This window comes from Phyllostomus hastatus, unplaced genomic scaffold, assembly GCF_019186645.2.
Source record: "Phyllostomus hastatus isolate PE091 unplaced genomic scaffold, TTU_PhHast_1.1 phas_contig_277, whole genome shotgun sequence".
NCBI lineage: Eukaryota > Metazoa > Chordata > Mammalia > Chiroptera > Phyllostomidae > Phyllostomus > Phyllostomus hastatus.
In genome coordinates, this window is record NW_025333832.1 from 397,637 (window position 1) to 423,720 (window position 26,084).

The 26,084-nt window shown below is 52.7% G+C and overlaps 2 protein-coding genes across 19 annotated transcripts in view; one reads left to right on the forward strand and one right to left on the reverse strand.

Moving 5' to 3' along the window:
• POU2F2 (POU class 2 homeobox 2) overlaps positions 1 to 13,524 on the forward strand; it is a 35,990-nt gene extending 22,466 nt beyond the window's left edge. For 7 of the 16 annotated variants that reach the window (XM_045838270.1, XM_045838272.1, XM_045838277.1 and 4 more), the window contains 10 exons: positions 3,266 to 3,371; positions 3,457 to 3,548; positions 6,251 to 6,412; positions 6,544 to 6,685; positions 6,769 to 6,917; positions 6,993 to 7,169; positions 8,356 to 8,422; positions 9,544 to 9,745; positions 9,877 to 9,950; positions 10,201 to 13,524. In XM_045838270.1, the coding sequence (XP_045694226.1) occupies positions 3,266 to 3,371; positions 3,457 to 3,548; positions 6,251 to 6,412; positions 6,544 to 6,685; positions 6,769 to 6,917; positions 6,993 to 7,169; positions 8,356 to 8,422; positions 9,544 to 9,745; positions 9,877 to 9,950; positions 10,201 to 10,535 (1,506 nt within the window). In that variant the 3' untranslated portion in view covers positions 10,536 to 13,524. The remainder of the gene's footprint in view (positions 1 to 3,265; positions 3,372 to 3,456; positions 3,549 to 6,250; positions 6,413 to 6,543; positions 6,686 to 6,768; positions 6,918 to 6,992; positions 7,170 to 8,355; positions 8,423 to 9,543; positions 9,746 to 9,876; positions 9,951 to 10,200) is intronic. The other 9 variants (XM_045838271.1, XM_045838278.1, XM_045838281.1 and 6 more) reach the window with 3 other exon arrangements.
• A 5,238-nt stretch (positions 13,525 to 18,762) lies between these two features.
• Positions 18,763 to 24,178, reverse strand: ZNF574 (zinc finger protein 574). Of its 3 annotated transcripts, none has more exons than XM_045838299.1 (2): positions 24,033 to 24,178; positions 18,763 to 21,728 (listed from the first exon to the last, which is right to left on the reverse strand). In XM_045838299.1, the coding sequence occupies exon 2, from the start codon at positions 21,706 to 21,708 to the stop codon at positions 19,021 to 19,023; it is 2,688 nt and encodes an 895-aa protein (XP_045694255.1). In that variant the 5' UTR covers positions 21,709 to 21,728; positions 24,033 to 24,178; the 3' UTR covers positions 18,763 to 19,020. The 3 variants fall into 3 exon arrangements, with proteins under 3 accessions (XP_045694255.1, XP_045694254.1, XP_045694256.1); XM_045838298.1 differs by having other exon boundaries at positions 24,029 to 24,178; XM_045838300.1 differs by having other exon boundaries at positions 23,914 to 24,040.
• Between the last annotated feature and the right edge of the window lie 1,906 nt (positions 24,179 to 26,084).

Consider the following 26,084-nt stretch of genomic DNA (forward strand, 5'->3'; position numbering starts at 1 on the left):
CTCAGCCGGTTTCCACTCCTGCCGAAACACCACTCGCAGCTGGGAAATACCCTTCTAGGGAGGTTACTCTGCACGGGTGTGAGTACATCCCTAAGATAAATTCCTAGACGTGGGATGGCTGAGTCAAAAGGTATGTGCGTTTGTGTCTTTGATAGACGTTGCCAAATTACTCTCCCTCTGGCGACGTGCAAGAGCGTTCCCCTCACACCCTACCAGAGTGTGTCAGGCAGTGTTATCTTTGCTGACCTGAGAGGTAGAAATAGTGTCTCGGTGCTGGTGTAGCTGTGTTTATCTTATTGTGAGTTACCCTGAATATTTTTTCATTCAGAGCTGTTTTTATTTCCTTTGCTGGGCAGTCACCAGGCCTCTCTGCTGACCAGATTACTATTGGGTCATTAGGTTTTTTTCTTATTGATTTTGAATTGCTGTTCATATATTGAGAAATGAGTTCTTAGTGTTGATTCCTTTCATTTTCCCCCAGTGGTTCACCTCCTGGGATATTAAGTTGGTCTTTGGAATAAAAATAGCATTGGGAGGAATTGAGGAGCATGTGTCATGCCCCCCAGTTTCTCGGAAGGAAAAAATATATTTTTTTAACATTTTAAAAAAGATTTTATTTATTTATTTTTACAGAGGAAAGGGAGAGAGAAAGAGAGAGAGAGAGAGAGAGAAAGAGAGAGAGACATCAATGTGCGGTTGCTGGGGGTCATGGCCTGCAACCTAGGCATGTGCCCTGACTAGGAATCGAACCTGCAATGCCTGGTTCACAGCCTGTGCTCAATCCACTGAGCTACACCAGCTAGGGTGGAAAAAATATTTTAAGTGTAGGTAATATACAGGGTGGGGCAAAAGTAGGTTTACAGTTGTTCATATGGAAGCTACTACAATAATTAATAAATAACAATACAAGAATTAGCTGTTTGCCATATTCACAACTGTAAACCTACTTTTGCCCCAGCCTGTAATTTGCAATTATACATGAAAGTTGCTAATTATGAAACATCAGTCTCAGTTCACTTAACAAATGTATGTGGAGTGCCTGCTGGGTGCCAGAGGCTGTACTCGGAACTGAGATCACAGCCGTCACCCCCACGCTCTCACTCTCGGGAGCTGACACCAGGATGAAAGAGTAAGCAGAAGGGGTTATCTTGAGAGGGTGATAAGTCTTGGGAAGGAGGTGAAATGGAGGTGATGAAGGGAGGTGTGGTGATGGGCTGGTTGGGATCAGGGGGTCGTCTCCAAAGAGATGACTTTGTGTTAGGAGCTGAGTGACAAGAAGGACCCGGGCTAAGGGCAGGAACTGGAACTGCCTGGCAGAGGGAACGACACACGTAAAGGCCCAGAGGTGGGCGTTGGGGTCAGGAAAACTAGCACAGGCTTCAGTATAAGGGACTCTAGAGGTCAGGGAAGGAGTTCAGTTGTAGTGGTGTGGGCTACAAGGATCCCCTGAAGCACTGGCCGCCTGGCTCAGTGGGTTGAAGTGTTGTCCCTGTAGACCAAAAGGTTGCAGGTTTGATTCCTGGGCAGGGCACATACCTAGGTTTCTGGTTCCATCCCTGGTTGGGGTGCGTACGGGAGGCAACGGATCAATGTTTCTCTCTCACATCAATCTCTCTCTCTTTCTCTCTCTCCCTGCCTCCCTTCCTCTCTCTCTCTAAAAATCAATTAAAAACATATCCTTGGGTGAGGATTTAAAAAGCAAATCCATTGGCTCATCAGTGTGTGAGGGGATTCTGCTTTTTCTTTTGGAAATCTCCAAACTTAAAGAAAAGAGAAGATACAAGGAACCACACGTATCTTCAACCTGCTCAATAGATATCAATATTTTGCCAATCCTCTTTCATCTATATTCTTACTTTTCTTGGTGGAGGGGCTGGATTTATTCCTTTCCCTCTTTTCCTCCTTCATTCCCCTTTTAAAAAATCTTTTAATTGAAGTGTAACAAATACCGAAAAGTGTGCAAATCATAGGCATACAGCTCAGTGACGCTCACTAACTGAGTATGTGCGTCTCACTGGTCCCGGGATCCGGTAGCTGAACATGGCAGCTCCCTGGAAGCCCCCTGCAGTCCCTTTTAGTTTCTGTCTCCCAACGTCCAGCATGCAAATGGATCATGAAAGAGATCACACAGGACGTTCTTTACCGTGACCAGCTTCTTTCACTCATCGTTACATTTGGGAAGCTTCACTGCTGTGTGTCATTGGAGATTGTAGAGTGCTCCTTCTCATCGCTGTGGCATTCCACAGGACACAGTTTATTCACCCCATACATTGTTGGCAGGTACTTGGGCTGCTTTCAGATCTTGGCTGTTCCAAGCCATTCTGCTACGAGCATCCCAGCATGTCTTTTGGTGAACTCCTGTGTGCACTCGTGCAGGCTCAAGCCCAGGCATGGGCATTGGCTTTCGTAAATGGTACCTGTATTCATCTGTTAGAGCTGCCGCAACAAAGAACCACTGGCTGGGTGTCTTAAACCATGGAAATGTATCCTCTCACAGTTCTGGAGGCTGAGCCCAAAATCAAGGTGTCGGCAGGGTTGGTTCCTCCTGAGGGCTGTGAAGGAAGGGTCTGCTTCAGCCTTTCTCCTTGGCTTGTAGGTGGCCGGCTTCTCTCTGTCTTCACATCATCTTCCTCCTGTGAGTGTCTGTCTCTGTGTCCAAATTTCCTCTTTTTGTGGGGAAACCAATCGTAGTGGATTAGGGCCCACCCTAGTGACCTCAAGTTAGCTGGATCCTATCTGCAAAGATCCCATATCTCAGTAAGGGCACCCTCTGGGGGCCTAGGGGGTGGGGATTCCAACATGTGAATTTGGGGGGGAACACAGTTCAGCCCCTACCAGTGCCAAGATTTCCCAACATGGTTGTCCAGTCTCCTGACTCACGATGTGCTGGAGTACTTCAAAGTTCATTCCAGACATGATGCCACTTGCCTTGGGCGGCGTGTTTTAAAAGGAGGAAAGACTTGGTCTGATTTACATTTTTAAGCAATTCTATTTGATACATGGGGCTATAAGACAAGGCAAATATTTCACTAAGAAAGAAAAGTAAATAAAGAGTGAGCCCTCCTGGGATGGCCCAGGTAGGACACTCCGGAAGCCTGGGGTTGGGACAAACCTCCCAGGTGCCCTTAGCTCAGGGGTGCCACTCAGAAGCCCCACGTTCCATCCCTCCCTGCCTGGTGCCAGGCCACCCTGTGCAGCACCCCTGGAGGCTCGGGCGAGGCAGAGGGGCTCAGGCTGTCTTTCTGTCCACCCCCATCCCTGCCAGGACATACAGCAGCTCCTCCAGCTCCAGCAGCTGGTGCTTGTGCCGGGTCACCACCTCCAACCACCTGCTCAGTTCCTGCTGCCACAAGCCCAGCAGAGTCAGCCAGGTAAGGCCCCCATCTGATGGCCTTCCTGCTGCCCCCACAGAACTCCCCCTCCCTCTCACCCTGTGTGTCCCCCTTGTCTTCCCAGGCCTGCTACCGACGCCAAATCTATTCCAGCTACCTCAGCAAACCCAGGGAGCGCTTCTGACCTCCCAGCCCCGGGCCGGGCTGCCCACGCAGGTGAGTATCCCTCGAGTGCGCCCAGCTGGGCCAGCAGCAGGGCTGCAGAAGGCTGGGTGAATGAGGGTAGGGTTGGGGCTGAGGGTCTCCTCCCCCTTTGGCCCACCCCACAGCCATGGGGCCAGGACAGGTGTTGGGAGGCCTGGAACCCAGCCCTGTTCCACCGCTAATTTGCTGTGTGACCTTAGGGGAGCCCCTCCCTCTGTCTGGATCTTCCTCTGCTGCAGCGACTTTCCACCCATGCGCCGCAAGAATTTTTAAAACACGCAGTACCTGACTACTTAGTCAGGGGCACTGACCTTTTTCTTTAAGTTGTCAAATTAAAAAAATGACAACAGCCAACATAATAACAGCAGTCTGGTGTGAATGAATCAAAATGATGCCTATTTTGTTGTCGGGTTGGCAAAAAATAGTTATTTGGTGTGCTGCAGAATTTTCGCAGCTTATGTCTGCCATGAGATGCAAAAGGTTGAACATCGTTGCTCTGTAGAATGAGAGGAGTCAACCAGACCAGTGGCCCTTAACCTTCTAGGCACCTGGACTCCTTTGGGAATCTGAGGAAGATTTGGATCTGACCCTCACTGCCCCTGGCTGCGCATGTGCACAAACACAGGAAGTTTGGGGCTTAGAAAGCCCTTAGGTTCCAGCGCCTTGGGTCTCTTCCAGGGCCTCAGATGGAAGGTTCTCTGGGGAAGGGTCTGTTGGGTCCTAGTTCACACCCCCTTCCCAGACCAGGCACTGAAAACAAGGGCCCACAGATATGTTTTATTCGGCCCACACCATGTTTTCCAAATTAAATTAGTCGGCAAAATTCCCAGAAAATGCCAGATTCCCACCTTTTCTTTTCTTTTTAAAAATATTTTATTTATTTATTTATTTTTAGAGAGAGGGGAAGGGAGGGAGAAAGGGAGAGAGACATCAACGTGTGGTTGCCTCTCAGGAGTCCCCAGCTGGGGACCTGGCCCGCAACCCAGACATGTGCCCTGACTGGGAATCCAATCGGCAACGTCCGGCTCTCAGGCCAACACTCAGTCCACTGGGCCACAGCAGCTGGGGCATCCCACTTTTTCTTGACAAACCAGAAACTCTGGCAACACTGGTCGGCGTCCACAGGGCACGGTGGCAGTTGGCGGCTAGCCACTGGCTGGGGCATGGGCCCTGTCGGGCCGGCTGTGGGCTCTGCAGGCCGCCTCGGCCTCCTCCTAGACGTCTGGCCTCCAGCGTCTTTCCTCGTTTGTTGCCTGGGCTCTAGACTCTCGTAGTGATCTTTCATAGTCCTTTACAGATTTCAGATTTCCCTCCTACCCATTTTTGTAACAGCCCTTTCGAAAAACAATATGAACTATTTAGAAAGCCCTAAGAGTTTAGAGACTAATGGAAGGATTCGCTGAGATTCTGAAATCCAAAACTGCTCGGAAATTAAGTCGCTCTTGTAACATGGACACTAGAAGTCACTTGGCTGCAAAACCTGTCCTGACCTGATGCTGAGTGGCCAGTGGCTTTTCTTCTTCTCTCTCTCATGGTTCAGGCTTTGCTGAGAGCTGTTAATGTGTCCAGCTGCAGGGTGACGGTTTGATCCTGATGGTGGTGGCAGGGGGGTCGCATCATCTATGATATATGCCCCATGTAGGCTTTCTAAAGCCTGAAAATTTTCTTAATTCCCAAATATATCTGGCCCCAGGGTTCTAGATATCAGATCAAGGGCCTGTGTGACCACCGTCCCTGCACCCACCACCTGCTTCAGATCTCTTGTTCTAGGGAGATGAGGCATTTCAGAAAGAGCTATTGCTTCTTTGTAAATCAGTTGCCCTTCCCATCTGCTTTTTAATACTTTTACTTTATTTGCAACCTATCATTTCTTAAAAGGACTTATTTATTTATTTTTAGAGAGAGGGGAAAGGAGGGAGAAAGAGAGAGAAACATCAATGTGTGGTTGCCTCTCATGCGCCCCCTACTGGGGACCTGACCTGCAACCCAGGCATGTGCCCTGACTGGGAATTGAACGGGTGACCCTTTGGTTCACAAACCAGCACTCAATTCAGTAAGCCACACCAGCCAGGGCTCAACTTACCACTTTAAACCAAGTTTCCCCAACAACCCCACAGGGTAGGCAGAGCAGCTGTAATGGTTCCATCCTGCAAAGGGGTAAACTGAAGTCCAGGGAAGTTGAGGCTTGTCGAGTTACCCGTAATTCCGTAGCAGAGCCAGTCCTTGACTCCCTGTCCGAGAGGACTCACCGCCTCTAGCTCTGGGGAAAGAGCCCTTGGAGCAAGAACCCTCCTTCTGGGAGTTTCCAGGCTGGGAGGGAATCTGCAGAGAGTTCCAGCGTGAGAGGCCCCATGTTGGGCAGCAGAGTGTAACTTTTTAAAAAATATTTTTTTTCTTAATTTCACTTATTTTTAGATGGGGGGAGGGACAGAGAAAGAGAGGGAGAGAAACATCAATGTGTGAGGGATATTTGGCGTCATGGGACGACACCCCACCCACTGAGCTACACCAGCCAGGGCGCAGAGTGTAACCTTGATGAAACTAGCAGCCCAGTGTCAGGGGAGGGGACCTTTTGGGGGCCGGTGGGGGGAATCTGCAGGAAGAGGCTGGAAGGCAGAGAGGGAGGGAGGAAGGAAAGGGGGACTGCATAGCCATGGCTGAGCCCCATCCTGGTTCCCCCGTCCTGCATCCCACCCACCTGCCCACCTCACCAGGCCGTGACCCGCCCCATGCTGCCCGACCCGCACCTCTTGCACCCGCAGCCCCCCAAATGCCTGGAGCCACCATCCCATCCCGAGGAGCCCAGTGACCTGGAGGAGCTGGAGCAGTTCGCCCGCACCTTCAAGCAACGCCGCATCAAGCTGGGTTTCACGCAGGTCTGGGGCCACCTGGCTGAACCAGCGGTGGGCGAGGGGATGAGGGGACAAGACAAACTGGTGGGTGGGGCAAGCCCAGTACCTGAAACCCCTGCCCTGACTGCCACCCTCTCCCTGCCCCGCTGGCCCAGGGTGATGTGGGCCTGGCCATGGGCAAGCTCTATGGCAACGACTTCAGCCAGACGACTATCTCCCGCTTTGAGGCCCTCAACCTGAGCTTCAAGAACATGTGCAAACTCAAGCCCCTCCTGGAGAAGTGGCTCAACGATGCAGGTGGGACTGGGGCTCCCAGGTGGGTGGCAAGCACAGGGTAAGGGGAGGCTCCCTCTCATGCCCCTGTCTCCTCCTGGGCACAGAGACTATGTCTGTGGACTCCAGCCTGCCCAGCCCCAACCAGCTGAGCAGCCCTAGCCTGGGGTTCGATGGGCTCCCTGGCCGGAGACGCAAGAAGAGGACCAGCATCGAGACAAATGTCCGCTTCGCCTTAGAGAAGAGTTTTCTAGCGGTGAGGCCCCCGTCCTGGGCAGCCCTGAGGGCTGGTGGGAGAGTGGGCCGGGGCTAATGAGCCCTCTGCCCGCAGAACCAGAAGCCTACCTCAGAGGAGATCCTGATGATCGCAGAGCAGCTGCACATGGAGAAGGAAGTGATCCGCGTCTGGTTCTGCAACCGGCGCCAGAAGGAGAAACGCATCAACCCCTGCAGCGCGGCCCCCATGCTTCCCAGCCCGGGGAAGCCAGCCAGCTACAGCCCCCATCTGGTACCAGAGCCCCTCGGGTGGGGCCGGGGCCCAAAGCTCTGCCACCTCCTTGCTCTGCAGCAGGCACCGTGTGTGAAGCACAATCTGCCTGGTTATCCACAGTGCCCAGAACAGAAGCAGGGAGAGTCAGCCTTGTGGACAGGCTGTCACACGGGCAGAGCACCTGTGTCACACAGGGACACAGCGTTCCCAGGGGGCTGTGGTCTTATGTGGGGGGTACAAGTGCCCATACACATGGACATAGCCGAATAGAGTTATCACAGGGCACAGTCACACAGGGACCGACACCAGCTGGGGATGCAGGCGCACCACCACACAGACACAGGCAGGGACGTCATTACACCCCCGAGAGTGCACTCGGGTCCACAGCCACACACAGACCCACTCAGGACCAGGCACTCCAGGACACCCCTTTGTTCCATCCAGTGTGGAAAGGGCTGTGACACCACAAAGAGGAGCACCCTCCCCCCTGTGATATGGGGGAGAGAGGGACCGTCTGAGCCAAGTCATAAAGGGCAACAGAGTTAGCCAGGCCCATGAAGGCGGGCAAAGGGACTGGGGTCCACAAAGGCCTAGAAGCTAGAGTGGGTTCAGACCAACTTGAGGAACCCCAGTACAGTTTAGTGTGGTTGGAGCTGGAATGCATTGAATTGAAGGGGGGTGGGAGTTGGGGAGGGAGCAAAGACCCAAGTAATATCCTGAGAAGCTTGAACTTGAACTTTCACAGTGTGGAGCTAAGGAGGAGTTTTGAGCTGCGGAGGGACAGGGTCGCATTTAGAGTGAAGTTTCTGGGGATGATGGAGGGACAAGACTGGAGGCAGGGAGGCCAAGAAGGAGGCTGGTGGGTGTTCCCAGAAAACCAAGCCATGTGACATCCCAACTCTGATGCAGAGACACAACTAACCCTTAACCCCCCAGCACACACTTCAGACCCGTAACTAGATAATATCAAAGGAGAGGTGGGGAGCCCCTCAACTGGGAACTACTTCCTCCTGCCGGTGGCTCAGGATCCCCTAGGCTACATGGGAAGAAAGATGGAGGAAAGCACAACATACATGGAGTACAGTACCCAGAGCCCTGCTCCCCCATCCTGGGGGCAGAGGAGTGGGGGTCATACCCACAGGGAGCACCACAGGGGCTGCTGGGAGACAGTGGCCTAACCATGCCTTCTCTCCTCTCTCCCCAGGTCACACCCCAAGGGGGTGCTGGGACCCTGCCGATGTCCCAAGCTTCCAGCAGCCTGAGCACAACAGGTCAGGGAGGGCAGAAGTCGGTAGGGAAGAGCACAACGTAGACCTGAGCCTGAGGGTCTCAAGTGGCTCAGGGTGTCCATGGACCTCAGGGCTGAGCCTGGGGGTGAGGGGGCAGGGAGGATGGAGGGTGGAGGACAGACTCATCCATTCAGGCCATCGAAAAGCATGGGTTGCTGAAAGGTGATGTGCTTGGGTCCCATTCCTGGCATTCATAAACTCGGTGAACTCCAGAAGTGACTTTACCTCTCTGGGCCTCAGTTTTTATAAAATTGTTGGGAATGTTTAATGCATGTGGAAGCTATATGTGTGCATGTATACACAGACATATGAGTGTCAAATACACACACTTTTATACAAAGCCCTCCTTTCCTGGGGACAGGGCATCATACACCATACATAAGAACACTACTTTTAAAAACCCACAACATTGCCCTTTTTCAGGTTAAGAAATAAGTGGAGGTTTTGAAAAACAGTAAGGTGTGCCTGGCACTGTTCTAAATGCTTTTTAAAGAATGTTGATTCATTTAATGCTCATACCCATTACCCTCATTTTCCTGATGAGAGAACTGAAGGCAAGAGAGGTGAAGGCACTTGCCGGAGGGAACAGGTGGGATGTGACAGAGCCAGGAATGGCTGCCACGGCTGTCTGGCCTGAGTCTGGGCTCTGAGCCCTTTCAACCTGCCAATTCCAGAGCCGAAAGCCCAATCACAGCTGCACGCCCCTGCCTGGCCCCTAGAGGGAGCCATAGGGCTTTGCCTTCGGGGTGCCTCCAGTTCTGCCCCCACCACTTCCCCGCCCCCAGTTCTTGTCTGTATAAAAAGGAGCCCTGGGTGAGATTCAGGGCAGGCTACAAGGGGTGTTAGGGTGCTAGCACACACTGGGCACAGGGCACGGACTCAGTGAGTGACAGCTGCTCTTACTTTGATGACTGCGGCTGCTGTTACCAGGGCAGTGGCACAAAGAAATGGCCCTGGGAGGAGAGGGCGGGAGGCTTAAGTGGGCTCTGACTGAGGAGATGCTGGGAGACTGCGGGTGAAGGACGCAGGCAGGGGTCAACCCCAGGTTCCTGCGTGGAGGGCGAGTGCAAGCTGAAGTCTCCCTTTCTCTCTCTCTCCGGCAGTTACTACCTTATCCTCAGCTGTGGGGACGCTCCACCCTAGCCGGACAGCCGGAGGGGGTGGGGGCGGGGGCGGGGCCGCGCCCCCCCTCAACTCCATCCCTTCTGTCACTCCCCCACCCCCGGCCACCACCAACAGCACAAACCCCAGCCCTCAAGGCAGCCACTCGGCTATCGGCTTGTCGAGCCTGAACCCCAGCGCGGGGTAAGTGGGCAGCTGCAGGTGGGGAGACTGTGGGGAGAAGCAGGATCGCTGCTAGTTCCAGGGTGGGTAGCTGAGCCCCAGCTCTTCTGGCAGCCCTGCCCTTGCTAATGCCTCTGCTTTGCCTCTTGCAGAAGCACAATGGTGGGGTTGAGCTCCGGGCTGAGTCCAGCCCTCATGAGCAACAACCCTTTGGCCACTATCCAAGGTGCGTGCTGCCTCATGTCACTCCCATGGTCACCAGCCCCACCCCTGTGGGCCTCAAGCCCCTCCATTGCTGCTCCAGCCATGCCACCCTGCCCCTGCTCACTGCATTGCTCGCCTCTTCATACCCATCTCACCTTCGGGGAAAGTGTGAGGGCTGCTCATGGGGGTCAGTGGGGCTGATGGAAAGACAGGGCGCTGCAGGCAGGATGCTGAAAGGCACCGCCAGCCCAGCCTCTCTCTCTCCCTGCCAGCCCTGGCCTCTGGTGGAACCCTGCCCCTTACCAGCCTTGACGGCAGCGGGAACCTGGTGCTGGGGGCAGCCGGCGCCGCCCCAGGGAGCCCCGGCCTGGTGACCTCTCCTCTCTTCTTGAACCACGCTGGGCTGCCCCTGCTCAGCGCCCCGCCTGGCGTGGGCCTGGTCTCGGCAGCTGCTGCAGCTGTGGCGGCCTCCATCTCCAGCAAGTCTCCTGGCCTGTCCTCATCCTCCTCGTCCTCATCCTCATCCTCCTCCTCCACTTGCAGTGAGGCCGCAGCACAGACCCCTGGAGGCCCAGGGGGCCCGGAGTCAGGGTCCAAGCCCGAGTGAAGGCCCGCCATGCCTCCCCTCCTACACCTCTGGCTTCCACCTTGGTCCCTCGCCCAGGAGAGGGTGAGGAGGCCAGCGGTGGGGGCGCAGAGGGTCCTCGGAGCAGAAGTGACAAGGGAGGAAAGACCAAAAAAATCGAACAACCAAAAAAAGAAAGAAAGAAAGAAAGAAACCAACAACAAAGAAAACCAAAAATAATCACAACAGAAACCAGCTGCCCCAAAGGAACCAGAGGTGAAAAACAAACAAAAACCAAAAACAGACCAAAAATTCCCCCATAGAACCAAACAAACCAAAAACCAGTTGCAAGCCAGACCTCAGTGTGCTCACCCTCACCGCTATGACACCAAATAAGAACCCCCAGCCAGGGGCCGAGAAGCCTTGTGAGGCGGACCTCACGCGGAGACCCTGGCTGTGGGGTCCACCCACAACCTTGCCTCCCCAGCGGGGGCCAAAGAAGGAAAAAGAGACCGTGCCAGCCTCCTAGCCTCAGACCCCAGCCCTGGGCTAGAGAAGACAGGGCACGGCCTGGGGCGGAAGGGTGGGCTCAGAACCACCCGCCAAATGTTCCTTTCCAAGAAGGTGAAAGAGAAAGCCTGAACAACCTTACACCAAATATTCAGTAGCTTCATCCAAAGGATGTACAGAATTTTTAGCGTTTCGCTCAACAGAATGTGTCCCTACCATGTGTCCCTCTCTCCCCCTGGACCCCCAGCTCTCCTCACCCAGGCAGGGGGTCTCACTTTAACCTCCTCCCTACCCCAGCCAGGGGAGTGCAGGGGGAGGCCTGGGATGACTTTTCATCCCTGTACCTCCCCCCTTTTCCTTGGAAGGTTGGGCTAGGCCATTTTGCCAAGTTCTAGCTCTCACTCATCCCCCCCACCCTCACCAGGTCAGCCTCCCCTGCTCTGGGATCTTCCCCCTCCCCAGCCCATGGGAAGGTGGAAGTTCCAGGCAAGAGGGGAGGAGGTGAGGGCATTCAAGTTGTCTTTTTTTCCATCCTTGTCTGTCAGTTTCCCTGAAAAAAAAAATCATATTCCAGTGCCTATCCGTGGAATCCTTCACGTTCTTTGACATTGACCAGAAACCAAAAAGAGAACTCATTCACTCCCCGCCCCCACCCCATGCCCTTCTGACACTGGCAGATGCCTCTTCCTCTCCCCCCACACACATGCAGACACGCACGCACCCCAGTGGTGGGGTTCCTCGAGATGGCATCCCCATCAGGGTCCATGTGGCGGGGACAGTGCCGTGACCTGTGGTGCCCATCCAAGAGGGCACTGTAGTGGCAGTGCTCCCATGAGACTTCCCTCGGGTCTTGCCTGGATCCTGTGTTTGCTCAGCCCTAGACACATCTCGACAATGACAGACAGAGGGGAGACACCGCTGGGAGCCACTTTGCCCTCCTGCTATTGTGGAGGCCGACAAAGTTTTGAACCAAAAACAAAAACAGAAAACCAAACAAACAATAAATTAAAACTAAAAAAAAAGAATATATATATATATATATTTAAGGGAAAGAAGATGAGGACTCTTAAAGTATAAGAAGGAGCCGCGAGGCGGAGCCAAGCCCTGCCCCAATGGTCCAGGCCCTTGGTCCCTAAGGCGCGGATAGAAGGACGGATGCTTCTTTCTCTTCACAAATACCTCATGGACGTCGTCTTCGGGAAAGCCGGAGGGGGGGCGGCTGGGGCAGGGCCTGTCCCTCAGCCAGGGCAGATGGAAGTGGGTGGGCAGGGCTGAGAGAGGGTGTCAGGGACTGGGGTAAAGAGCCCCATACTCCCTGCCCCACCCCAATCAACCGAAAAAGCTTTAAAAAAGGAAAAAAGGAATAAGAAGACAAAAAGAATGGACGAAGGAAAACTAACAAACTTTTGGGTGGTTTGATTCCTCCTTTGATTTCTTTTTCTATTCTCTTCCATCTGTCCTCTCTCCTCTGTGTCCTTTCTCTCTGCTCGCCTCTGTCTCTGTCTCCCTCTTCCTTCCTTCTTCTCTTACCTCTCTCAATCTTCTTCTTTCTATGTCTCTCCTCAAACCAAAGTGTTGCTGTGAAGGACACGAGCCATGGAAATCAGAGTGGCCCCGCCCCTCACTGGGCAGAGTGTAGCAGAGGGAGGGGAGCGCCCTGGGAGACAGTGCTGCTGGACACTCCGAGGAGAGGCAGATAGAGCCTCGGGTGCCACCCTAAGGCCCCAAGGCCTCAGTGTTCTTTTTCTCTCGTCTCCCTTCTCCCACCCGGGAAATGAAACTGTTGGGCTGGGCCACGGAGGCAGCAGAGACTCGGCTGTTGCGGGGGTCTGGGGTGCCTTGTCTGGGCAGCAATGGGGTGGCCACCCCTATGACCCTGGCACCCATGACGGGGCCTGGCCTGCCATTGGCCTGTCCTCACCGGAATGTAAGCATCTCCGACTCCCTGCCCTCACCCTACCTCTGAATTTGTCCATTATTATTTCCTGAAGAGAAGAGACTGTTGAGAGGGCCTGGGCCCCAGCCCAAGGGTGGAGAGGGGGGCCAAGGGCTCCTGAACAGACAGTAAGGACATTTGAGCAAAGTTGAAGGAATTACAACCAAAAACCCCTCCGAGAAGACAGGCAGCATGGAAGGCATGGTGGAGATGACTCAAACAAAAACTATGATTCTAGACCAAAAAAAAAAAAATGCAAACAAAAAAAAAACACAAAAAAAAGAAAAGAAAAAAAAAAGAAAAAATGGAAAAAAAATGAAAAAAAATCCAGGACTCACCACCACCCACTTCATCCTGCTTCCTCCCCATCAAGTCCTGCCACCTGGGACCTCTCCCCAACCCGTGTGGGGGGAGTAGTGGGGCAGACAGCAGAGGAGGAAGTAGGGACAGGGATGGGCTGATGCCCTGACACTGGTGGAGGGACCCCCATGCAGACAGGGTGGTGGGGACCCTCCCCGTACAACCCCCATAACTGGGAAAATAAAAACAAGAATAAAAGGAAATTCCTGGGTGGGGGAAAAATAACCAAATCCCAAGCTTTAACTACAGCTGTGAAACCAAATATTGGGAAGGGGGTGGGAGGGAGGGGCAAGTGTGCCCCAGGTCTCCCCCCGGGCCCCCTCCCCCGAGGACTCGAGATAAGGCACCAAATACCTCATAGAACTTTAATGTTAAAAAAAGGAAACCAAATATCGTTGGCTGGGGGCCAGCCAGGGCAAGGGGCTGGGGGGCAGGAGGGAACCAGGGTTGGGAAGGTGATGGGGGAATTCATGCCTCCCACCCCCCTCTTGCCCCTTCCACTCCAGTCCCCCGTCTCGACTCCGGGAAACAAAACTATCTCATCGTTTTTATTTTGTGGTCTGTACAGAGCCTGTGTCCGTGTGTCTGTGTGTGAACGAGAGAGTTGGGGGGTTGAGGGATATTATGTGGGGGCTGGGGGGGACTCCAGGCCAGGCTCTGGGCTAAGTGAGATGAGTGAGGTGAGGGGCCAGGGGCCTGGGCTAGAAAGAGAGGAAGATGAATGGATTGGAGAAAAGGGGTGGTGAGTTTCTTTTCTCCAACTATGACCTCTTGCTTGAGGGAGGGACAGAGATTGGGTCTATCCTAACGGTGGGCCTTTTAATTGTGCCAAAAAAAAAGCGCCAGTAACTAAAACACCTGTCTCTGTTCTCTTCTAGGAGGGAGGTGCTGGGTTGTAAGTAGGGGTGGGTGAAGATGGGGAACCCAGGCCCCTGTATGAGTCGGGGCTAAGATCAGGAGGAAGGAGAAGGATATGAGTTTACCACACTTCTCCCTGGGAAAGGCCAAGAGAAAGGGTCTCCAAGCCCCACACCCAAGCCAAGTATGGGGGTGACCTCCTGACCTGACTAGATTTCCTCACCCACCCAGATTCCAGGCTGCCTCCCTCCCTTTTAGCCCAGGGTAGGGGGAACTGAGTGAGAGAGTGAGACAGACTGAGCAAGACTGAGACACGCGGGCCCCCACTGGTCTCTGAGTGGGAAAGGCAAGTGCGAGAGATAAAGGCCTCCAAGACAAAAAAGAAACAAACCAAAGATTTAACCATTTAAAAAAAAAAACCCACAGACAACTCCGCTACCTTTTTATACGTTGGAAAAAAAAAGCGAAAAAAATTTAAAAATAAAAATTTTAAAAAAATACACAAAACAAGCCGCAGTTCCTTCGTTGCGGTTTGAACTTTGACCTCAGCAGTCTCCAAAGCAAGATGACGATGACAAAGGCGAAACAAAATAAAAAGGAAAAAATAATGTATATTTTTAAGTATTTGTCCTTGAGATGTTAGCTCCTTGTTAAACACAAAAAGGAGAGAAAAATCCAGACAGAAGTGTTGCTGGGACGGAGACAACTATTTACTATGTCTGTGACCCCCTCCCCTCTGCCTCCCCCTTCCTCTCCCCTCCCCTTTCCTCATCCCTGCTGCCTCTCCCCCAGCCTGTACTCCACGCCCAGGGGCTCAGTATTTATTTATTTATATAATTGCAGGGTGACTGGGGGCCTCTCTCAACAACTTGTAGAGAAGGCCTTTGGATCATGTGGGGAAGGGGGAAGGAGTCTTTGGGGAAAAGCAGGGGCCTGATCTTCAATCAACTCCTCTCTGCTGGATCTTTACCGGCTTCTTATCCCACTGCTGCCACCATCACCTCCCAAATCCAAGGCTGCACTAGGGCTAGGTAACTCCCCCACCCACCATGTAAAGATCTGATTGGCTCAGCCCTTGCTGGGTAGGTGTTTCTCACCTACTCATTTGATTGACCAGGTTGGAATGGGGATGGGAGACCAAGAAGTGGCATCTGGAAATTAGGCCCTGGAGACCTGCCTTTCCTCCATTCTCACAAAGTTAGCCCCCCTTTTCAGTTCTGTCTGACTCCTGTGTTGGTAGCCCCTCCCTTCCCATCCTGTGCCCCCTTCCTGTCTCTTCTCGTGGTAGCGGGTTAGCGTTTCAGTGTTCTTAACTCCAATCTGCTTGTTCATTGTACAATGTGCTTCTTTTAAGGCCCCATTTTTGTAACTTGAGTGTGTCATTCATCTGAACAACATCAAAAAATAAAAAATTAAAAACTGTACAGAGAGAAATGATGCCTGCTCTCCCTTGGTCTCCTCTCTGTTCTTGGAAGGGTGGTGGGGAAAAGTCAGGGTATGGGGGGTGGCTATGTATGTGCTGGGGTGGGGAGGGCTTTACTTCTGTTCAGTAAACATTCACTCAGAAGTAAGGCTTGAGCAGATTTTTAGCCAATCAGGAAACCAAACCTCAGAACTTAGAATGAATTCAAATTCCCGAATTCAAATCTCAGTTCTGCCATTTTATAGATGGGACCTTTGATATGTGAGCTTCAGTGTCCTCATTTGTAATAGTGACAATACCTACCCTGGAGTTATAAAAACTAAATTATATAAATGCTTAGGACAGATCTCTAGCACAATGAGAACCCCCACACACACATACACGTGCACGCGCGCACACACACGCACGCCAGGAAACCAGTTATTTTCCCCACTTCCATCCCCAGAGGACTAACAAAACCCTTTAAAAACTGAGGACTTTGAAGTCATCTGGTGAAACAAGGTACATGTCCTTCTTTTTTGGACCGACACTCACTCAGATTTCTGTGCCCATACTAAGTCATTTGAAAGGAACAGCTTCACAGGATAGGCCATGACTAATCACCAAGACCTCACCACTGAAAACCAGAAATGTTATCACAAACTGGGTTTTCTCACTGCCATCAGGTCTCTTTGTTCCTGTTCCACCCTGTGATGTGTGGCACTCAGGTGTTGGGATTCTGCATATTCAATAGTGAGGGATGGGGGAAGAGGAGAAGTGAAGAGGGCGAGTTTTGATCATTTAAAAAGATAAAAAGTATTAGCACTACATCATTTTGGTAAGACTCAAAAACAAGTCAGTAGGGATGGTGGATGTGGTGTTGGAATGGATGCTCAGAATACCCTGAGGAAAGTCACTGGGTCCAGCTCCTGTTCTCAGGATTTAGTCAGAAACCATAGACCCAAAAGCTCTTTGTCACTCAGGCCATCCTGTGACAAGCACAGACGCCATACCTGAGAGCACTCGAGCTGAACTAGGCATCCACCTGTAGCCCCGTAATGTGCCCAACCACTGCACATGCCCTACCACTGCACATGCCCTCTCCTGGACAGTCATACTTGGAAGTAGAGGGCCACTGTTCTGTCCCCTCAACAGTTCTGGTCATGCCATTTTCATATCCAACTATAAATTGGCAGTGCAAGGGCTCTTAGAGGGGTCTGCCAAGTGACCTGCACCAGAACTAGTGTGCCAGGGTCTCACCCACTCATGCTTGCTGGATCCAAATCTCCAGGAGGACTGCCTAACGCATGTTCAAGTTTGAGAACCTTTGCCTGTGGAACTCAAACCCCAGCATCCAAAAAGGGTTTGGTTAGTGCCATCTCTTTTGACAGGCTAAACTGAGGACTATGGAAATTTCAGCAGGGTGATGGTGAATGTGTCTTGTCCATAAACTTGTTTACATACAATTTTCCTCAGGGTGGGAGCTCAAAATTTCCTCTGGAGGCTCAAAAAAAAAGAACCACAGTAGAGGAAGGGTGATGACCTCACTGTCATCAGGCCTTTCTTCTCTGTTGAGAGGATCTTTATCTTAGGGTCAACCAGCACCTGAGGTTTTGTTCTCCATTCCCGTCTTTTTTTTTATTCAGCCTGACTTTTGGCTGGTTTTACAAGCATAAATCCTCCAACTGTCCTAAGTACTGATTTGATACAACTGTCAGAATGTTATAGGTCTTTGTGAGAGGAGGCAGTTTGAGAACAAAACTTCACCTGGAGACTAAGGGGGGGGAGGTCTAGCACGCTGGGCTAATTTGGCTCGAATCCTTTCTGCAGGGTATGAGATTACTGAAAGATGGTGCCTAGGACCAATTCACTCTGGTTGAAAACTGCTTAATAGGTAACTGCTCTTCATTAGGAGCCCTCAGGATGCCAAATGAGTGCTTTTTCTTTTTAAAAGTAACTAAAATAAGCATAAAACAGCAAAATCTCTACTGGTGGTGTTAGGAGACCTGGTTGCTAGCCTGGTCCCATCACTTGTGTGTCCGTGGTAAATCTCTTCCCTCTCACCCAAACCACAAGATAACCCCATCTGTCTTAGAGCTCTGGTGCCCTAGGGCCCCTAGAGGAACACATAGGCCCAATGGGCAGCAGAGGCTGAATGGAGAGCCCTTGAGCCTCCTCTTCCCCTGGTTTCAATATAGCTTCCCTTTTACCTCTCTCTTACTAGTGTTCCAAATAAGAAATCTAACAAAAAGACTGGAGTAATCACGGGGGGAGCTTGTTTTCCTTGGGGTATGCCTCTCACAAACAAGATTAAAAGCAACTAAACATTCCTGCCAGTCACACACGCTATCTCCTTTCCCCACCATCTTCCAAGTATGTAGAAAGCAGCAGAGTGGAGGGCAGCAGAGTGTAGAAGAAAGCATATGGGCAATTAAACCAAATGAAATTAGGCTTAAATTCAAGCTCTGCCCTCTCTGGGTCACATGACTTTGAGCAAGTCACTTCACAGTTTTCGACTTCAGATTTTTTCCCTGCAAAATGTTTTCTTCACAGGATCAGTCTGAAAAATATTCCAAAAAATACAGGAAAGTACTTGAGACAAACCAGACATTCAAACATCAGTCAGCCACACCAACCACCCTTCTCCCAACACACATCTGTTAGCTGAGCCAGAGACTAACTCCAGGCTGGTATCAAGGCATCTCCCCGCCCCGCAGTAACCCTTAGAATCTTTAACTCCACAGCTGGGTCTGGTCCCAAGAGCCACCCTCCTCTATTGCTGCTCGGAGACCATGCCTTTTCCAGACCTGCAATGTGCCCAGAGGGATCCACAGTGAGAAAGTAGACGGCCCTGGGGGAAAAGACTCTTATACCAGGAAGTGCAGGGAAGTGCAGGAAAGCGGTAGCGAGAACCTGATCTGCCCCAATGTTCCCACCACCAGCAGAAATGGCTCCAGACTTTTCTACGAAACTGTGGGGACCTCTAGTGGCAAGAGAGTCATGCTGATTCCATGTAGAACCAGAATGAAGTCCCTGCCCCCCAGGAGTTTTATTAACCTTGGAATTCAGGTTCTCTTCAATTCAGCAAATATTTACTGAGCTCCTACTACTTGCCAGGCCCTGTGCAACACTCAGGATGCAGCCAGGAAATGTCCCTGGGCTCCCAAATTCCACCCCACACAGCCAGGCTAGCCAAAAGCACATTAATGTCCAAATCAGTCTTTATTAACTATTTCACCTTGGGGCCACCAGTGCTAACACATGGAAGGGAGAGGGGTGCCTTTATGCATATCAAGGACCCCAGAAAACCCCTCAGAAGAGAATAAATCCAGTTATAGAACTTACACAGTGGCTAGAAGGAGTGGAGAAAGAGGCACTATATGTACAGAAGTTTAAGGGGATGTTGGAAGAGGTTCTTCAGCAACAGGGCATGGTGCCGCTAAACAGGGGAATGGGCAGGGTCAGCCACTGATCTGGACCCCCTCCGCCTCAGCCAGAGGGTAGATCTCAATGGCCTCCACCAGGGGCAGCGCCTCCACTGCAGTCTCCATCACTGCCAGGCCAACAGCAGCCTCTGCCTCTGCTAACTGCTGTCGCACAGCTGCCTGATGCTGCTGCTGGTGGGTCTTGCGGTGTTTCCAGAGATTGGAGAAGGAGCGGTAGCTCTTCCCACAGTCGGGGCAGGAGTAGGGACGTTCACCCGTGTGAATGCGGCGATGTTCTGCCAGGCGCATGGAGATGGCAAAGGCCTTGCCACACACTTCACAGGCAAAAGGCCGCTCACCTGTGTGCAGGCGCCGGTGGTCTTTCAGGTGGGTACTCTGACGGAAGGCCTTGCCACAGTCTGGACAGGGGTATGGCCGCTCACCTGTGTGGATGCGTCGGTGCACCTGCAGTGATGTCTCTGTGCTAAACAACTTCTTGCATTCACTGCACTCCAGGCCCCGGCGTCGGGTAGGGGCTGCAGGGGTTCCAGCAGCAGAGCCTGCAAGGGTTGTTGCGGGAGCAACTGGTGTACGAGTGGCCCGTGGGGCCCGGGGGGCTGGGGGCTCCTTTGCCAGGACCTCTCCAGGCCCAGCAGCTGCATGGGCTGCCTCATGTGCCTGCAGCCGAGCAGCTGAACCTACTTTTTTGCCACAGGTGCCACACTCAAAGCGCCGTGGGCCCTGGGCAGCAGCAGCTGCACAGCGGTGCTCGCGGAGCCGAAGTGAGGAAGGGAAGGCAGCCCCACAGGATGTGCAGCGGTGGGGCTGGCGCCCAGCATGAGCCACTAGCTGGTGCACCTCCAGAAGCCGGCGCAGCAAGAAGGAGCGGGGGCACTCACGACACTTGTAGGGGTACTCGCCAGTGTGGTGGTAGCGGTGCATGAGCAGGCGGTAGGGGCGATGAAAACGCACTCCACACTCCTGGCAGCGGTAGGGAAAGTGCTGGGCATGCACGAGGCGGTGTTGCCTCAGTGTGGAGCTTTGGGTGAAAGCCTTTCCACAGTCCCCACACCGGTAGGGCCGCTCTCCTGTGTGCGTCAACCGGTGGCGGGCCAGGTTGGCAGGTGAGTTGAAGGGCTTGGAGCAGTCTGGGCAGGGGAAAGGCCGTTCACCTGTGTGTGTGCGCAGGTGGTTTCGCACATGAGACTTCTTCTTAAACATCTTGCCACAAATGCCACACTTATGGCGCCGTTCTAGACGGTGCACAAAACGCTGGTGCCGGGTGAGCTGTAATGCCTTGCCAAATTCACGGCTGCATAGGAGGCAGCGGTAGGTGCCTGGGGCAGCAGGCTCTGCTGGGCTCTCTTCAGACACAGGGGGCTCCGGGGCCTCTGTCTCTCCAGTCTCTGCTGGAGCTGGCTCAGCAACACCAATGGCAGGCTCCTCTGGCAGGACTGGGGTTGTAGGTAGAGGGACTCCTCCCACCCCATGGGTACGCCGGTGATAAAGGAACTTGGTGAGGTTGACAAAGTTCTTTCCACATGGACATGAATGCAGAGGATTTGGGGTGTGCGCTCGCCGGTGGGCCAGGAGGAGGGCCTCTGTGCCAAAGGCTAGGCCACAGTCCACACATAGGAAGTGAGACTCGCTGCTGTGGTCTCCAAGGTGCTGGTCCAAACTGGAAGGGCTGGGGAAGACACGGCTGCACAGAGGGCACTTAAAGACACCCTCCCGGTGACTCCGCAGGTGCTGCTGTAGCTGATGAGGTGAGAGAAAGAGTTGATCACAGGCTGAGCAAAAGAGCTCCTGGGTGGATGCTCCACCTGGCTCTCCACTGTTGTTCCTCCGGGCCTTGCGCCCCCGGCGATCACGCCCAATGGCTTCACCATTACGCAGCTCATAACTGTGGTCAGATGGCAGGGGATCAGGCTGAGTCATAGGTACCTCTGCTGGTGATGGGGTCAGGGTCTCCTGCTGCAAGGTGGGCTCCTCAGACTCTGGGGCAGGAGCAGGGAAGTGGGTGGCCTGGTGCTCCAGAAAGTCAGCTGGCAGTTGGAAGAGCTGAGAGCACTCAGAGCACTTGTAGAGGAGCAGCTCCACTTCAGTCACTACCTCAGTGGTGGATGCAGCGGCAGAGGGGACAGCTGCCCCTTCCCCACCCTCTTCTGCTTTGCGGTATGAGTGCTCCACAGCCACACGGGCCTGACCCATGGGGGACCCTAAGACAACTGGTGACCCCAGGACAACTGGGGCCAAAGACTTGGTAGGAGTGGCCCGGAGGTGCGTCTGGCGATGGCTCAGCCAGAGCTCCTGGCTGGAGAAGAGAGCCTTGCAATCAACACACTCGTAGTGGATGGTACTGGAGCTCAGGGGGGGCACCTTGGGAGGTGGCTCAGCTGGTACCGCCTCCTGGGGTGCCATCATTTTCAGGTGTAGTTCCTGGTGCTCCAGGAGTTGGCTGGGTGACATCAACAGCTGCCCACACTCCAGGCACTGGTACTGGCTCTCCTGCACTACGGTCTGATAGAGTCCTGTGCCAGAAGCTGCCTCTGTGGCCACTGTGACTCCAGGGTCAGCCACGCCCACCAGCTCAAAGTGCTGCTGGGGTACGTGGGAGTTCTGGTGCAAGAGCACCTCCTCCAGGGATCCATAGAGCTGGTTGCACTCAGAGCAGACAAAGCGATGCTCAATGTACAGGACCGTCTCCTCTGACTCCTCAGTCATGGTGTCAGCAAGGTCCTGGGCTGGGAAACAGGAGATGTGGGGACAAATCACAACTAAGCCACTGCTTCCTCAGTCCTTCCCAGGATTCTTTCCCTTTATCATCCTCCAACCTAAATCTATATCCACCTCTAACTTCTTGCTTCCATTTTTCCACTCCTACTCCCCTCTCTAACAATGCTTCCTCTCCCAAACACACAAAATCTTCCCAGCAGTCCCTTTCTGGTGATTCTACCCAAATCTCACCTCTGAATCAAATGGAATCAAACTCCACCCAATAGCTTCTTATCACCTATCTAATCCCTCACTCTCCCAGGCCTCATGGCTAACCCAAGGCCCCGCCTATCACACAGGAACCTGTGTCCTCTCTACTCAGACCTCCTTCCACTGACTCCTCTCCCTACCAACTCACTACCCCATTTCCACTCCCAGGGGAGTCCACAAAGGCGCTTATCACCTGCTTCTTCCAACCTTGCTCTTTCTCTGTCCGCCCCCAACCCAGGCTCCAACCTCTTTTTATACCCAGACCACTCAAACTGCCCAGCGTCCACCCCTTTCAGCACCCTCACATTATGCAATGACTCTCCTTTAGACACAACCCCTGCTACCCACACTAACTCTCTCCCTCTGGCGCCCAGGATCTTTACATCAAACTACTCCTTCCTCTAAGTCAGCATTTCTCACATTGGCCTGACCAATCTCCATTCCCAGACTTTCCCACTTAATCATGACAGCCCAATCCTCCTCTTCAAATAAAGGCTCTCTCCCTCAACCCTAACCCCTCATCCAGAATACCCAGACCCATCTTCATAAAACCTAACCTTTTCCTGATACCTAGACCCTTCCCCACCACCCTAACTTGTTTCTCTAGAGTACCCAGACACCTGTCACATCTATCACCTTTTCTTTGCACTGAGGCCTCACCTACATTTCTAATCCCCTCTGGGATCCCCGGATCCCCTCTTTGTGTTGATTAAAGCACCCTGTCTTCATTTACAACCACCCTAACCCATTTCTGGGATACTCACACCCTCTTCATATCAACCCAAGCCCCTTTTCTTTACAAAAAGACCTACCCTAACCCATTCTGGGACACACCCAGACCCCCTTCACATTATTAACCTAACCTTTTTTTCTTTGCAAAAAATCCCCCTTCCACCCTAACCCATTCCAGGAATGCTCAAACCCCCTCTTTGTATCATTTTAATTCCCCTTCTTTGCAAAAAGATCCCAAACACACACTAACCTAATTCGGGGATATCCAGACTACCCTTTGCAATAATTAGAACCCCTTTCACACACAGACTCTCCCACTGCCCAAGTTCTCTTTAGGAATATCCAGACCCTTTCTTCTTATGTAGAATCTCCCCACCCCCACCCTAACCCAGATAGAGCACAGCCAGTTCCCTCTTCCTCACATTTGGACCCTCTCACCAACCAATTATATACTCTGGGAATATCCAGATCCCCAACTTTTTATTAATCTAACAGTTCATTCTCATTCCAGTGATAACCAGACACCCTCCGCTGCCAGCTGCACACGTCTCTCACCACCCCAACTCCCCTCCAAGAAGACCCAATTCCTACTCTTCACCTTGACCTAATTCGCTGTACTTTTCAAAAGGGCTACCTCTAACCAAACTATTCTAGGGACACCCAAACACCCTTTTCACATAACCCTTCTTGGAACAGAGACCCCTCTCAATCCATTCCAGGGGTACCCAACCCCCCTTCACTTTGGTTTAATCCCTCTTCACATTTACCCAACTCCATTCTTCACACCTAGACCTCTCCCTCAGCTCTAAATCTGCTCTCTGGGGATGTCCATTCCCTGTTATCTTTCACATCAAGATCCTTCTCACGATTTAATTCTCTCCAGGTATAACTCGATCTTCTCTTTACATTAACTTGATTACCTCTTTCCTCACGCCCTAAACCTCCCGGGGCACCCAAGTGACCGCCAACCGTCCACCCCCTTAGGTCCTGGACTGTCCCCACGGCCAAACCCTGCGCTCGGAATACCCCTGAAGCCCCTCCTACGGACAGCTCTAACGCCTCCCTTCCCACCCAGGCCTCAGCTCGAGCCCCGACCATTCCCACTCAGCCCCATTACTCGATTATAGACCCCTTCCCCATCCACCGCCCCGGCCCTGCCCCCGCCCCGCTGTCCGCGCGCCCTGCCGGCGGTTGGTGCTGCTCCGCACTCACCGCCGGCGCGCGTCCCCCTCTGGCCCTCAGTGCGCAGGCGGGGTGGCGAGAGCAGGCCGCAAGGGAGGGTGAGCGACTAGACCGGCCTTCCGCGCGCGCGCCCGCCAGCACTCACCCACCTCCGCCGTCTCGCACGCCCCGGACTCAGGCCCGGGCAGCCGCTCCCCTCGCGGCCACCCTAGAGCTGCAACCTCTCTAGCTCCCGCCGTCTCCTCTCGCCTGCTCCGCAGCCTCGCTTTCGCCCCTAATCGCCCTCAACGACGCCCCTCCCACCTTCCTCCCAGGCCGCTGCGAGGACGTCCAAACGCGCCCAATCATCGCCTGTCTGGCGCCTGCTATTTGGCCAATCGGCGCTTACGTCTCTGAGCCTTGGACCAATAGTGTGGAGCGTCTGGATCTCCTTCAGGGTCCAACCAATCTACTAGCGACGTTTTCTCTTCGGGGAACCTGCGAGTTGATAGTGCCCGCCCCCTCAAGTCCCCTGAGGGATGCGCCTCCTACACCTCGGTGTCAACTCCTCGTGATGGCTCGGGAAGGGGAGGGCAGCGTGATGACGTCAGACAGCGGAGTGAGGTTGGGGCGCCATCTTGGGGACGCGTACCCGCTAGGGAGTCGAGGGGGAAGTTGGGGTGATTGAGGCACACAACACCCAGAGGGCGAGGGCGGGGGAGTTGAGGCGCAGGGACCCCTGAGGAGCGATGGGTGAGAGGGAAGAGCTGGTCAGCCTGAAGAGGAGAGGACACTGCAGCACCAGTCACAGGGAGTGAGGAAAAGGGGAACTTAAATTTCCAGATTCACTTGTTAGGAAGCGAGGAATAAAGGCAGCATGAAGAGGAGAAAAACTGAGGGACCCTTGAGGGAGGGGGAAGGAGAAGTGGCAGAGGAAAAGCAAAAAGCGAGGGGATCTGAGGGAATGAGGAAAATCTGAAGGAGAAAATGGGAGATGGAGTAGAAGGAAAAGCAAAGATAGGCAGTTTCATTTGAAGAAACGGAGTGTGTGTTGGGGGGTAGGTGGAGGTTGGTTAGGTGAACTAAAGCACAACCGGGGTGCGAACCCGAAGGAGGTGACCCTGTGGTGGATGGACTCGACTCTGCTTCCTTCCGTTTGACCCCGTGCAGCCTTGGGAAGACACAGTCCCTTGTGTCTAAGTGTCTGTCTGCGTCTGCCCGGACTCACGGTACCCTTCTGGCCTTCAGGGCCCTGGGAGTGCGTTGTCCCAGCCAGGGCTGCTGTAAAGGTTTCTAGAGCTACTCTTGAAACCCAAGGTCGGGAGCTTCAAGCAATTGACTTGGTCTACCTGCCCTCACCTCCATTCCTCAGATGAGTAATTGAGTTTCAGAGAATTGGTCCTTTACCATCCTGAAGCCAGAAAGCTACTGGGGACTTTGAAACACAGAGCAAGACCTAGGTGTGTCTTTTCATAATTTTGCCATGTTATTCAATTCGTTTCTACCTGGGGGGTCCTGATTTTCGACTAGATTAAACTCCTGATACCAAGCCCCTGTAATTAAAACCAAGTTACTTGGAGCCCTGGCTGGGGTTAGTTCAGTTGGTTAGAGCGTTGTCCGAATAGCCAAGACTGCAGGTTTGATCCCTGGTCAGGGCACGTACAAGAATCAATGATTAGTGGGACATAAATAAGTGGAACAACAAATCGATGTTTCTCTGTTTCTCTAAAATTAATAAAAATAATAAAACAAGATGCTTCTTGTTGTATAGGAATCTTGGCCCTGCTACTTCCTAGCTGTTCCTTTGGGCAAGTTGACCCCTTGTACCTCAGTTTCTTTATCTGAGGATCATGGCCCCTCTGCCATATGATTGTTGTGAGACATAGGATAAAAGCTCCGTAAGAGTTGTTTTTATTTTGACCTCAAGTGATAACAGCAAGCATACTCTGAGTGTATTAAATATTCAATATTGTGTTCAGTGTTTTCCATGTGTTATTCAGTTTAATCCTCTCAACAAGCCTAGAAGAGAGGAACTATTATTCTCACTTACAAAAAAACCTGGAAGCCCAGAGAAGTTAGTAACTTGTCCATAATTAGGAAGAGACAGGGGTAGGATTCCAACCCAGGAGTTGACTGCAAAATTTACATGCATGATCCTCTAGGTTCTACTAGCGGGCAGGGGGCACCCAGTGGCATGTCGAGTGGATAAATGCAAGGAGAGG